This window comes from Carcharhinus amblyrhynchos, chromosome 20 (genome assembly GCF_965287045.1).
Source record: "Carcharhinus amblyrhynchos chromosome 20, sCarAmb.v2.hapA, whole genome shotgun sequence".
NCBI classification, from domain to species: Eukaryota; Metazoa; Chordata; class Chondrichthyes; order Carcharhiniformes; family Carcharhinidae; genus Carcharhinus; species Carcharhinus amblyrhynchos.
The window spans coordinates 2,511,654-2,525,147 of NC_137343.1; the positions used below are offsets into that span (position 1 = coordinate 2,511,654).

Consider the following 13,494-nt stretch of genomic DNA (forward strand, 5'->3'; position numbering starts at 1 on the left):
TGGGTACAGGCAGGCTGGGAGAATGGGCCAAAATCTGACAGATGGAGTTTAACATGGATAAGTGTGAGATTGGCAGAAAAAAATAGGCAAATTATTATCTAATTGGAAAGCAGACTCAAAATATGTCCAGGCAGAGGGATCTGGGCATCTGGGTGTTCATGAATCACAGAGAATTGGAATGCAGGTGCAACTAATAAAAAAAAAGCCAATGGGATGTTGGTATTTATTGCAAGGGGACTGGAGTATAAAAGTAGATGTGTGTTGCTGCAGTTGTACAGGGTGTTGGTGAGACCACATCTGGAGAACTGTGTCCAGTTTTGGTCTCTCTATTTGAGGAAGGATGTGGTGACATTGGAGGCAGTTCAGAGGAGCTTCACCAGATTGATTCCAGAGATGAAAGGGTTAACGTAAGAGGAGAGATTAAACAGTTTGTGCTTGTTTACCAGGATGTTGCCTGGTATGGAGGGTCTTAGCTACGAGGAGAGATTAGGTAAACTGGGGTTGTTCTCCCTGGAAAGACGGAGAGTGAGGGGAGACCTAATAGAGATGTATAAAATTATAAAGGGCATAGATAGGGTGAACAGTGGGAAGCTTTTTCCCAGGTTGGAGCTGACGAACACGAGGTGTCACAAGTTCAAGGTGAGGGGGGTGAGGTTTAACTCAGATATCAGAGGGATGTATTTTACACAGAGGGCTGTGGGGGCGTGGAATACACTGTCAAGCAGGGTGGTGGAGGCGGACACGCTGGGATCGTTTAAGACTTACCTGGATAGCCACATGAACAGACTGGGAATGGAGGGATACAAATGAATGGTTTAGTTGGACCAATGAGCGGCGCAGGCTTGGAGGGCCAAAGGGCCTGTTTCCTGTGCTGTTTTGTTCTTTGTTCTCACTGGAGTTTAGGAGGATGAGAGGGGATCTGATCGAGGGATATAAAACTTTAAAAGGGATTGAGAAAGTAAATGTAAACCAAAATGTTCCCCCGTGTGGGGCAATCTGGAACGAGAGCTCACAGGGATAGGTCGAGAGGCGGTAGATTTAACACTGAGATGAGGAGGAGCCACTTCTCACAGAAGGGGGTGAATTTGTGGAACTCGCTGCCCCAGAGTGCGGTGGACCTGAATCATTGACTGGTTTCAAGGAGGAGATGGATATATTTCTAATAAAATAAAAGATAAGGAGATCCGGGGAAGAGGTGGGGAGGTGGATTTGAGACCAGGGAGAGATCAGCCATGATCTGACTGAATGGCGGAGCAGGCTCCAAGGGCTAAATATTCCCACTTCTGCTCCTAATTCCCATGTTTCTAACTGTCAGCAGGTAAACCGTTCCTTTGGGGAGTCCTGGAAAGGAAGAAATAATTTCCTTTCATGCTGTCAGTGTTCGGTGATTGTGTGTAAGAAATTTGCACAAAAGCTTTTAAAACATTAAGCATTGAATATTTAATTGCTGCTATTTCCCATCCTTGTTACTCTGAGAACTTTCAACTTAAAAACAGGAACACAAGAAACAGAAGCAGGAGAGGCCACTCAGCCCTTCAAACCTGCCCCATCATTCAGCACAATCATGGCTGATCTATATCGGCCTCAGCTCCTCTCTCTGCCATTTCCCCAAACCCCTCTATTCCTCGATCTATCAAATATTTAAATACTTTGAACGATCCAGCTTCCAGCATTCTTTGGGACACAGAATTCCAGAGATCCATCATCCTCTGTGAGAAGAAATTTCCACAACCTCAGTTTTAAATATCTTGTAGCGATGTCTCCTTGTTCAAGACTCTCTCCCTGGTGAAAACATCTCACCATCAACCCTGTCAAACTCCCCCAGGATCTGACATGTCTGAATAAGGTCACCCCTCACTCATCTAAACACCGAGGGACACAGACACAGATTATTTAGTCTCTCTTTATGGGACAACCCTCTCATCCCAGGAATTAGCCTGGTGAATCACCATTGGACTGCCTCCTATGTAACTCCATCCTTTTTCAGGGAAGGGGACCAAAACTATGCTAAACCAGTGATAATAGTTTATTACAATCAAATAGCAAACACCAGGCCTGAGGGCAATTGAGAGTCGACCACATAGCTGTGGGTCTGGAGTCACGTGTAGGCCAGACCGGGTAAGGACGGCAGATTTCCTCCCCTAAAGGACACTAGTGAAGCAGACGGGTTTTTACAACAATCCAACTCATGGTCACGTTGGCTGATATCAGCTGGGTGATTTCTAGATATTTTTAAAGTGAATTGAAATTCCCAAACTTCCCAGTGGGATTAGATTCACAAATCTCTGACAAATCAGAGAATCACCAATTCTACATCAGAAAGGCTGGCGTTGAGTTGAAGCTAAACGTGATTTCAGTTCAAATAAGAATGTTCCTCAGGGCGGAATAACGAGAGGGAACAACAACAGCCACACAATTCAGAGCTGTTTATACTGAGCAGTGAGAAACACAGGCTGGGTTTTTATGGAGCTGCTCTGTGTATGGTGCGGGAGGAGGGAGTTTGTAGATATCCCTCCTGGTAAGAAGCAAATTGTGTCACTCAGGGGGCCAATTGAAGGCCTCTTCCTGAGCACAGCAGGAGGCCCCTCCACCTCAGCAGACTGTCCAATCAGTGACCCTGTAGCCCACAGAGGGGCCCCTGGGCAACAGTCTCCCCCACCCCCATCCTGCCCTACTCAATATTCCCACCCCTTATCCTCAAGCTTTAACCCCTAATTCTGGACTCCCCTCACCATTGGGCACATTCTTTCTGAATCTACCCTGTCTAAGAACATAATAAGAACATAAGAAATAGGAGCAGGAGTCGGCCATCTAGCCCTTCGAGCCTGCCCCGCCATTCAATAAGATCATGGCTGATCTGAAGTGGATCAGTTCCACTTTCCCACCCTCTCCCCATAACCCTTAATCCCCTTGTCTATCAGAAATCTATCTACCCGTGACTTAAAAATATTTAGCGAGGCAGCCTCCACCACTTCAACAGGCAGAGAATTCCAGAGATTCACCACCCTTTGAGTGAAGAAGTTCCTCCTCAACTCCGATCTAAACTGCACCCCCCCTTATCTTGAGGCTGTGCCCTCTAGTCCTGCTGTCCTTTCTAAGCAGGAAGAATCTCTCTACCTCTACCCTATCCATCCCCTTCATTATCTTATACGTCTCTATAAGATCCCCCCTCATCCTTCTAAACTCCGAGTACAGACCCAGTCTATTTAGTCTCTCCTCATAGTCCAACCCCTTCATCTCCGGTATCAGCCTAGTGAACCTCCTCTGCACTCCCTCCAAGGCCAATATATCCTTTTGCAAATAAGGGGACCAAAACTGCACACAGTACTCCAGTCTAACCCTGTTTGAATTTTATAAGTTTCTATGAGATCCCCTCTCACTCTTCTAAACTCCAATGAATATAATTCTAACTTAGTCTCTCCTCGTATGACAGACCTGCCATCCCAGGAATCAGCCTGGTAAACCTTTGCTGTACTCTCTCTATAGCAAGGACATCCTTCCTCAGGTAAGGACACCAAAACTGCACACAATACTCCAGGTGTGGTCTCACCAACACCCGGTACAATTGCAGCAAAACATCCCTATCCCTAAACTCAAATCCTCTCGCTCTGAAGGCTAACATACCATTTCCCTTCTTTACTGCCTGCTGTACCTGTGCACGCACTTCCAGTGACTGATGCACGAGGACTCCAAGGTCTCACTGAGTATCTGCTTCTCTCAATTTACACCCATTCCAGTAATAATCAGTAACATTTAATTTATGCACATATACACTGCCTAATTACTGGCAAGAATGTGATTGGCTCCATGGTAAAGGGAAGTAAAACCCATTGAAAACTGGCAGCAAATAACAGGGGGATTGGGGAGAGGGGGATTGGGGAGGGGGGGATTGGGGAGAGGGGGATTGGGGAGGGGGGGATTGGGGATTGGGGAGGGGGGATTGGGGATTGGGGAGAGGGGGATTGGGGATTGGGGAGAGGGGGATTGGGGAGAGGGGGATTGGGGAGGGGGGGATTGGGGATTGGGGAGAGGGGGATTGGGGAGGGGGGGATTGGGGATTGGGGAGAGGGGGATTGGGGAGAGGGGGATTGGGGAGGGGGGATTGGGGATTGGGGAGAGGGGGATTGGGGATTGGGGAGAGGGGGATTGGGGATTGGGGAGGGGGATTGGGGAGAGGGGGATTGTGGAGGGGGGATTGGGGAGGGGGGGATTGGGGAGGGGGGATTGGGGAGGGGGGGATTGGGGAGGGGGGGATTGGGGAGAGGGGGATTGGGGAGGGGGGGATTGGGGAGGGGGGGATTGGGGAGAGGGGGATTGGGGAGAGGGGGATTGGGGAGGGGGGATTGGGGATTGGGGAGAGGGAGATTGGGGAGGGGGGGATTGGGGAGGGGGGATTGGGGAGGGGGATTGGAGAGAGGGGGATTGGGGAGAGGGGGATTGGGGAGAGGGGGATTGGGGAGAGGGATTGGGGATTGGGGAGGGAGGGATTTGGGATTGGGGAGGGGGGGATTGGGGAGAGGGGGATTGGGGAGAGGGATTGGGGATTGGGGAGGGGGGGATTTGGGATTGGGGAGGGGCATTGGGGAGGGGGATTGGGGATTGGAGAAGGGGATTGGAAGGAGGGATTGGGGATTGGTGGAGAAGCCGGAGAGAGAGAGATGACACTTAGTTACCCTGTTATTCTCGGCGACTCGCTGAGCTGCTTCACGGGCTATGGCTTTAGCGACGGTGTTTGGGATGGGGGTCCCTTGGGGCTGTGGGAGGATTCTCTGTGGTGATGGAGATCTCCCTGTCCTGTTGCTGGGGGGTCCATGGTGATTCTGCAACGTGGGCTGCAGGGAACGTCCGTAGAGAGGAGATGGTGAATGTGTTTGTTCCCATGACTCGTCCCTCCTCAGACTTGGGCCCATGGGTTGGTCTTTGGTATCGGGCGCTCTGGCACTTACTAATGGCTTGGTTCTGGAAGTAGGGCGGAGGTGAGGGGTTGGAGGCACCAGTAGGTCAGTTGGGATAGCTGCAGCATAAGAGTCTTCGGATTCGCCCTGGGCAGATATCGTCCGTACGATAATCTCTCTGGTTTCCAGGTTTTGTATTCTCAAATAATCCACGGTCACACCGCTCGCCGTGGCGAGCATAACTTCTGCAACCTGAAAATTCACAACAAAAAACAACAGTTTGTATTTCGACAGCAATATCCCAAAATTCACCGAAACAATACCCGGGGCTCAGCCACGTGGGGAGATACCACAGATCTTCCCGCACTCTCGCTGCGGTGAGCTGGGGGAATGGGAAAATCCCGCGGGCGGGAACAACTGGGACACTCTGGCCGTGGAATCTTCCAGCACAACAAGAGGCCCTTCGGCCCATCGTGTCTGTGCTGGCCCTGAAGCACCGATCTATTCCAATCCCATTTCCCAGCACTTGGTCAGCAGCCTTGTACACGATGGCAAATGCTCATCTAAATACTTCTGAAAGATTGAGGACAGGTGAGCAGCTGCTTAGTCAAAGAGCCAGGTTTTAACGGCGTATCTTCGATACGGAGGGAGCTTTGGGGGTTTCCAGGGCTTCAATAAGGAAAGACCAGCTGTAAGCTACTCCAACACAAGCTCAGGGTTGAGTTTTGGGTGATACTGATCGAGTTTAACTCTGACCGAGATACTGATCAAACGTGCTTTGTTAATCTCATTTCCCTCTTTGAGTATTTGACCTTTTCACGTTTACTAACACACCGAGCCTGTGTGGCTGCGGAGATTTACCTTCTGTCCTTTTGCACACACACTGTAGCCCGTGACCCTGGCTCCATTCGATGTCCCGGACGAACTCAGTACTGGTGGTTTCCAGCTGATCTGAATAGTTCCTGGTGTTGATCCAACCTGGACCATAACATCCTGAGGAGGTGCCGGGGGGCCTGGGAACAGAGGAAACTGGTCACCTCCCCAAACACTCCAACCTTTCCTTCAGGACAATCCAGCAACCACCCCAGAGTCAACAACAGACAAATCCTTTTCCTCAAACTCAGACTCTTCCCTTCCCTGTGGGGCACAGGCCCTCCCTATCCCTGTGAGCTCCTCCAGCCCCGACACCCCCTCCCTATCCCTGTGAGCTCCTCCAGCCCCTACACCCCCTCCCTATCCCTGTGAGCTCCTCCAGCCCCTACACCTCCTCCCTATCTCTGTAACCTCCTCCAGCCCCTACACCCCCTCCCTATCCCTGTGAGCTCCTCCAGCCCCTACACCCCCTCCCTATCCCTGTGAGCTCCTCCAGCCCCTACACCCCCTCCCTATCCCTGTGAGCTCCTCCAGCCCCTACACCTCCTCCCTATCTCTGTAACCTCCTCCATCCCCGACAGTGCCTCCCTATCTTTGTAACCTCTTCCATCCCCTACACCCCTCCCTATCTCTGTAACCCTCTCCCAGCCCCTACACCCCCTCCTTATCTCTATAACCTCTACCAGCCCCTACACCCCTCCCTATCTCTGTAACCCTCTCCCAGCCCCTACACCCCCTCCTTATCTCTATAACCTCTACCAGCCCCTACACCCCTCCCTATCTCTGTAACCCTCTCCCAGCCCCTACACCCCCTCCTTATCTCTATAACCTCTACCAGCCCCTACACCCCTCCCTATCTCTGTAACCCTCTCCCAGCCCCTACACCCCCTCCTTATCTCTATAACCTCTACCAGCCCCTACACCCCTCCCTATCTCTGTAACCTCCTCTATCCCCTACACCCCTCCCTATCTCTGTAACCCCCTCCAGCCCCTACACCCCTCCCTATCTCTGTAACCTCCTCCAGCCCCTACACCCTCCCTATCTCTGTAACCCCCTCTGATATCCAGACTGAGTAATGAATCTTTATTTGTGTATTGCCCAACCCTTCCCTTTGACAAAGGATCATCTGGACTCGAAACGTCAGCTCTTTTCTCTCCTTTCAGATGCTGCCAGACCCGCTGAGATTTTCCAGCATTTTCTCTTTTGGTTTCCCCAAAGCTGTTCTAGGAAACTGTCCCAAAAATGTTCTATGAATTCCTTCTCATGGATACCTCTGCCAATTTAACTTGTTCAATCCAGGTGTAGATTAAAGTCACCAACGATGAATGTCCTGCCTTTTTAACATGTGCTCATGACCTCCTGATATACCATGCAGTATAGCTATTGTTAAGGGGGCCTATAGACTATACTCATCAGCAGCATCTACCATCTTATCTCACCTCCGCCCATATGGATTCTATATCTTCCAATCCAAGATCATCTCTTTCTATCGTATTTGTTCAATCTTGTACTGATAAAACTACCCCCAAAACTTTCCTTCCTGCCCATCCAGCGCTGTCCCTCACGTGTGAACAACACAATAAAAGCAGAGATATCTCAGTGAGGTCAGAGTCTCGTTCCTCTCACAGGCAGAATGACAGGGAATTCCAGCACAGCGACGCAGTGAAACTCACCATTTTCACAAATTACTAACATCAGAACAGGAGCTTCATTCGCTGAATAAGAAACCCCCCCCCCACCAAACACAAAATATTTTAAGAGTTTTGTGGCAACTTTTTCTCTTCCCACGAGATCTCCCTCCCCCAACATTGAGGCAGCACAGTATCAGGTGTGGAGTTTGAAAGGATAAAGACTTGTATTTACACACCACCATTAACCGCTCTGGCACGCCCGAACGTGCTTTTCACACTGCGCACTGTTGTTATGATATCAGAAACACAATAGCACGTTCATACACAGCAAGATCCCACATTTAACAATGTAATAATGATCACGTAATCTGTAATCAGTTTCTAGTGATATTGGTTGAGGGATAAGTACTGGCCCTCTGACAGTGCGGCACTCCCTCAGCACTGACCCTCTGACAGTGCGGCACTCCCTCAGCACTGACCCTCTGACAGTGCGGCACTCCCTCAGTACTGGCCCTCTGACAGTGCGGCACTCCCTCAGCACTGACCCTCTGACAGTGCAGCACTCCCTCGGCACTGACCCTCTGACAGTGCGGCACTCCCTCAGCACTGACCCTCTGACAGTGCGGCACTCCCTCAGTACTGACCCTCTGACAGTGCGGCACTCCCTCAGCACTGACCCTCTGACAGTGCGGCACTCCCTCAGTACTGACCCTCTGACAGTGCGGCACTCCCTCAGCACTGACCCTCTGACAGTGCGGTGCTCCCTCAGTACTGACCCTCTGACAGTGCGGCACTCCCTCAGCACTGACCCTCTGACAGTGCGGCACTCCCTCAGCACTGACCCTCTGACAGTGCGGCACTCCCTCAGCACTGACCCTCTGACAGTGCGGCACTCCCTCAGCACTGACCCTCTGACAGTGCGGCACTCCCTCAGCACTGACCCTCTGACAGTGCGGCACTCCCTCAGTACTGACCCTCTGACAGTGCGGCACTCCCTCAGCACTGACCCTCTGACAGTGCGGCACTCCCTCAGTACTGACCCTCTGACAGTGCGGCACTCCCTCAGCACTGACCCTCTGACAGTGCGGCACTCCCTCAGCACTGACCCTCTGACAGCGCGGCACTCCCTCAGCACTGACCCTCTGACAGTGCGGCGCTCCCTCAGCACTGACCCTCTGACAGTGCGGCACTCCCTCAGCACTGACCCTCTGACAGTGCGGCACTCCCTCAGCACTGACCCTCTGACAGTGCGGCACTCCCTCAGCACTGACCCTCTGACAGTGCGGCACTCCCTCAGTACTGACCCTCTGACAGTGCGGCACTCCCTCAGCACTGACCCTCTGACAGTGCGGCACTCCCTCAGTACTGACCCTCTGACAGTGCGGCATTCCCTCAGCACTGACCCTCTGACAGTGCGGCATTCCCTCAGTACTGACCCTGAGTCTCTGGGGTAGGGCTTAACCCATGATTCCTAGATGAGAGAGGGTGAGAGTGGGTGAGTGACTGGGAGAGAGGGTGAAATAGAGGGAAAGAGGGTGACAGGCAGCAAGAGAGGGTGAGAGAGAGATGGTGAGAGACAGTGTGAGACAGGTGTCAAAGAGAGAGGGTCAAGGAGAGAGGGAGAGAGATGGAGTGTCAGGGAGAGAAAGATGAGAGAGAGATTAGCCATGATTTTATTGAATGGCGCGGCAGGCTTGAGGGGCTAGATGGCCTACTCCTGCTCCTATTTCTTCTGTTCTTAGATTGAGAGACACGGAGAGGTAGAGAGTTTGGGACAGAGAGAGACCCCATGGGTTTTGAGAAGATTGTTTCACTCTCCTGGAGTGCAAACTGATACACTCAGACACACAGTCGGGGGAACGTTGTCCTTCACAGTCTGAGAGATTCTACAGCTGGAGGAATAGGTTAAACTCTGGGAAATATCAAACCTGCAGGAAGGGTGCAAAATTCCACCATGCTCTCCTTCTTCTCTCGCTGTTCCAGTGGGAGCTGCCAGGGAACCTGGTGAGGTTGGGCCACAGCCTTTATCTTACACACCATGCAAGGCTTTAGATTAAAAAACTGGTACTTGTAACTACAGGCTTTGACCACGTCATACTCCTCCTCATTGAGGAAGATCGTGTGACTGTAGTTACTGTTGCTGGGCAACCAGGAGACCTCAGCTGAAGTCTGTGTGATGTTCTCCACTTTCAGATGGGAGGGGGCCACACAGACGTCTCTCCCCACTAGCAAGGTGCACATTAGTTCATCCGAAAGCCCACGGTCTGTGACACTCTGGATGGATATTCGATATGTGACATTGGCCAGATTGAGTTTCTCTATCAAGGCCTTAGTTCTACTTCCAGAGGGGATGTTACTCCTCACTTCCTTATCTACCAGAACATTGTAGCTGTTAACAGTTCCCCATCCTGGAGGCAGAGTCGGAGGCTCCCAGCCCACAATCACACTTTTGGCTAGTTGTTTAATCAGATTGATTTTCCTGGGGTAAGGCACAATATCTTCACCAATTTCATCAATATTCACGTCCAATCTTCCTGTGCCATTGTTGTACATCGTGGGATCTGTCTGACCGGACAACACACTCTCCGTCTTGGTATCCTGCAGCACACCGTCACCGTGGAGATGGAGGCCCATGTGATTCACATCCGAATTGAGTAAATTGTTATCCATCTCCGTGTCCACAGAGTTGAACAGAAGCAATTCTTCATCTTGTAACAGAGCCACAAAGTTGGAAGGGACAAGCCCCCTTCGACCATCCATCAGTTCACCTGCAGAGGGAGAGAATTAACAATTTATCCGGTCAGTCACAATGAGGAGGCAATCACAACTCAGAACTGAATAGATATCGAGACATTTAGCACAGAAAGAGACCACTCCTTGCCCTTTGTGACTGTGTGGTGTCAATGAAAGAGTCTCAGTTAATCCCATTCCCCCCTGTTCTTTCTCCACAGACCTGGAGTTTTTTCTTTTACAGGAATTTATCCAGTTTCCTCTTGGAAGTTATTATAGAGGGGATTAAGGGTTATGGGGAGAGGGCGGGAAAGTGGAACTGAGCCACGACAGATCAGCCATGATCTTATTGAATGGCGGGGCAGGCTCGAAGGGCCAGATGGCCTACTCCTGCTCCTATTTCTTATGTTCTTATGTTCTTATGTTCTTATTATTGAATCTGCTTCTCCTGCTCCTCCAGGCAGCACCTTTCTGACCATAACATCTCACTGAGTAAAACTTGTTTTGCCCTCATCTCCCCGTGTGGTTCTTCCCCCATTAGCTTCAATCTGTCTCTCAGGTTACTGTCCTTCCCCTGAAGGATTCTGTTAAAATCCCTCTCATCATTAGGTGTCCTAATTTCTTACTGGTGATGAAATATTTTGATCTGGTTTCTTTTTCAGATAAACAATTTTTGTCAATAAATTTTATGAGCACAATCCTCCATTCTTCCTGATTTTTCACTTTGATCTCCTGGAGTTACTGCTTATGACATCTCTCCATCTCTTATTTTGACACAGGGGCTAACGTCGCGTTCTAATGAATGATCAGGAAACCAACTGGCATCAATCATCATTTTGAGGTTTTAGACACTTTCCTTTCTAATTTTTACTCCGTTCTTTAAGTTACAAAGAGTGGACCCGGCAAACCCAAATCCATTCCCGTTTTCCCCAAAAATCCAAAATTCCAATTGAATCCAATTCACGGTCCCCACAAACAAGATCCAGGCTGATAATATAAAGTATTGCATCCCACCTTGGGCTCGATCTGACCCTCGATCTTAGCCAAAAGGCTGAGGAGAGGCTGCAGCAAAGCCTGGAGGGGTAAGCATTGTGATAAGCGTAGCTGCCTCCCCAGCAGCTGAGCGGGGTTCGATTTCTGACCATTGCACTGAACGTTTATTTTACGCTGACCAGTTCTCGCACAATGTTTGGCAGTAATGGAGTTAACATTTCCAATAAACTGAAATAATTCAGCTGGGGCAGTGTTTGAGTGAAAATCTCAGGGTCTCGGGGTTTCGACATGAGGCCATGTGCTGGCTCCCGGCCCCATCTGCTAATTCGCACCACTTTGTAAAAACAGCGTTGGTGTTCAGTGCTAAAATTCTCTCCTGCCACATTGGAGGGGGGGGGGCGCCTGGGTTCGATTCCCGGCCAGTCTTTAATTCCTCCCTCTGTTCCTGCTACTGTGTTACTTACAATGCATCTCCGTGTTGGCCCTGTGTAGCTGGCTGCTGCAAGTCTTTGCATGTTAAAGCTTTGGCAAAGGGAAATGAACAGCTCTGCCTGTTGTGTGCCCGTGGACATTCTGAAAATACCTGATTGTGTCTAGTCTCAGAAGCTAAACTGACTGATGCCTGGTTAGTAGTTGGATGGGGGACTGTCTGGGTTTAACACTGATTAGACCAGCTGCATGCACGAATATTGGGTCTTGGGTCAATGGATTGCCTGTAATAGTTGTTGATACTTTGTGGTGTTTTGCCTATTCCAATATTAATAATTTAAATAAGACTTCTATTTGATCGAATGTACTATTCTACCCACACATTGTGTTCACCTGTGAAAATTACTGATCAGAAGACATCAAAGGTGTGCAGGTTAGGCTGATTGGCCGTGCTAAATTGCCCCTTAGTGTCAGGGGGATTAGCGGGGTAAATACATGGGGTTATGGGGATAGGGCTGGGGTGGGATTGTGATTGCTGCAGACTCTTTTTGCACTGTAGGGATTCTATAATTCACCCCCCTGCTAATCCCCTGACACTGGGGTTAATTTAGCACAGCCAATCCACCTAACCAATACATCTTTGGACTGTGGGAGGAAACCGGAGCACCCGGATGAAACCCACACAGACACGGGGAGAATGTGCCAACTCCACACAGGCTGGAATTGAACCAGGGTCCCTGGCGCTGTGAGACAGCAGTGCTAACCACTGTGCTACCCATTCTATGATAAAATCTATTTAACTGCGAGTGGTACAAAAATAACACTTTTCCTGCCATTTACTATAATTAATAAATCAAAATTTGTTTGAGGGATCATTGGCTCTGATGACGGGACAGAAATAGCAGATTTTCCTCTCCTTCACTGCACTCCTGAATTTAAAAATAAAATCATTCTCAGGAAATGCTGATAAGGTTGGTTACCCTGAGGGATGTGAAGGGTTAACCATGCAGCAGGGGACTGGAGTCACATGTGATTTAAACCGTGTAAGACTTTATTTCCTGTTCCTGAGGGGTGGACACTCCACCTCCAGCTTGTTAATGGCCAATTAAATTGCTGTCGGATTGCCGCTGTCCTCCTGGGGGGGGCAGTGAACAGTCTGTATAATTCAGCTCACTCACTCTGTTCCTCTCTCCGCACACACTGACTGACCCGCTGGCTACTCCTAGCATTTTCTTTTGGTGAAAGGATATTGGAAGCTTTGTTTCTTCGGGGAGTTTTATTCGAGCTCCAGCTCTGCCTCATTTCAAATCGACATTAAATTATATATTCACAGCTGGCCATTTCTGATGGTTAGATGTTGAAACAGATTCTGTTTTTAGCATTTTAGTTGATTAATTCCGATGGCAACAATGCCTCCGAGTCACTTTCCACCTTGATTCAGTCACTTCAACAACAACTGATTGCATTTCCATAGCACCTATAATGTAGTCAACATCCCAATATAACTGGATAGGAGAGTGAGTAATCTGAATATTGGAATGAGCCAATTACAGATGCAGGGTGTGGAATGATGAGAGTTGTGATGGATTGATGTCCAATGGAGTTGGTGCTGACGGGAATATCCCATGTTGGGAAGGTTAGGAATTCCCATTGATACTGCTCCGGGATGAACACTGACCAAATGACAGTACGGTTCAGGGGAGTTGCCTTTCAGATGGGACCCCAGCTTTGGTCTCAGGTGGACTTTGGAGATGACATGGCCACTGCGTCCAGAGGACCATAGACTCCCTGCAGAAGGAGGCCATTCAGCCCATTGAATCTGCACCGACTCTCCGAAAGAGCATCTTACGCCCATAGAAAACCCCTCCAGGATCCTGACCAATATTTATCCCTCAACCAAAGGAAATCTGGCTGTCATCTTGTTGCTGACTGTGGGATCTTG

The 13,494-nt window shown here is 49.7% G+C and overlaps 1 protein-coding gene across 12 annotated transcripts in view; it reads right to left on the minus strand.

Annotated features, from left to right (window-relative positions):
* Positions 1-13,494, minus strand: part of rimbp2b (RIMS binding protein 2b) — a 269,586-nt gene that overhangs the window by 53,683 nt on the left and 202,409 nt on the right. For all 12 annotated transcript variants that reach the window (XM_080207973.1, XM_080207968.1, XM_080207976.1 and 9 more), the window contains 3 exons: positions 9,329-10,168; positions 5,757-5,908; positions 4,674-5,147 (listed from right to left, as the gene is read on the minus strand). In XM_080207973.1, the coding sequence (XP_080064099.1) occupies positions 4,674-5,147; positions 5,757-5,908; positions 9,329-10,168 (1,466 nt within the window). The remainder of the gene's footprint in view (positions 1-4,673; positions 5,148-5,756; positions 5,909-9,328; positions 10,169-13,494) is intronic.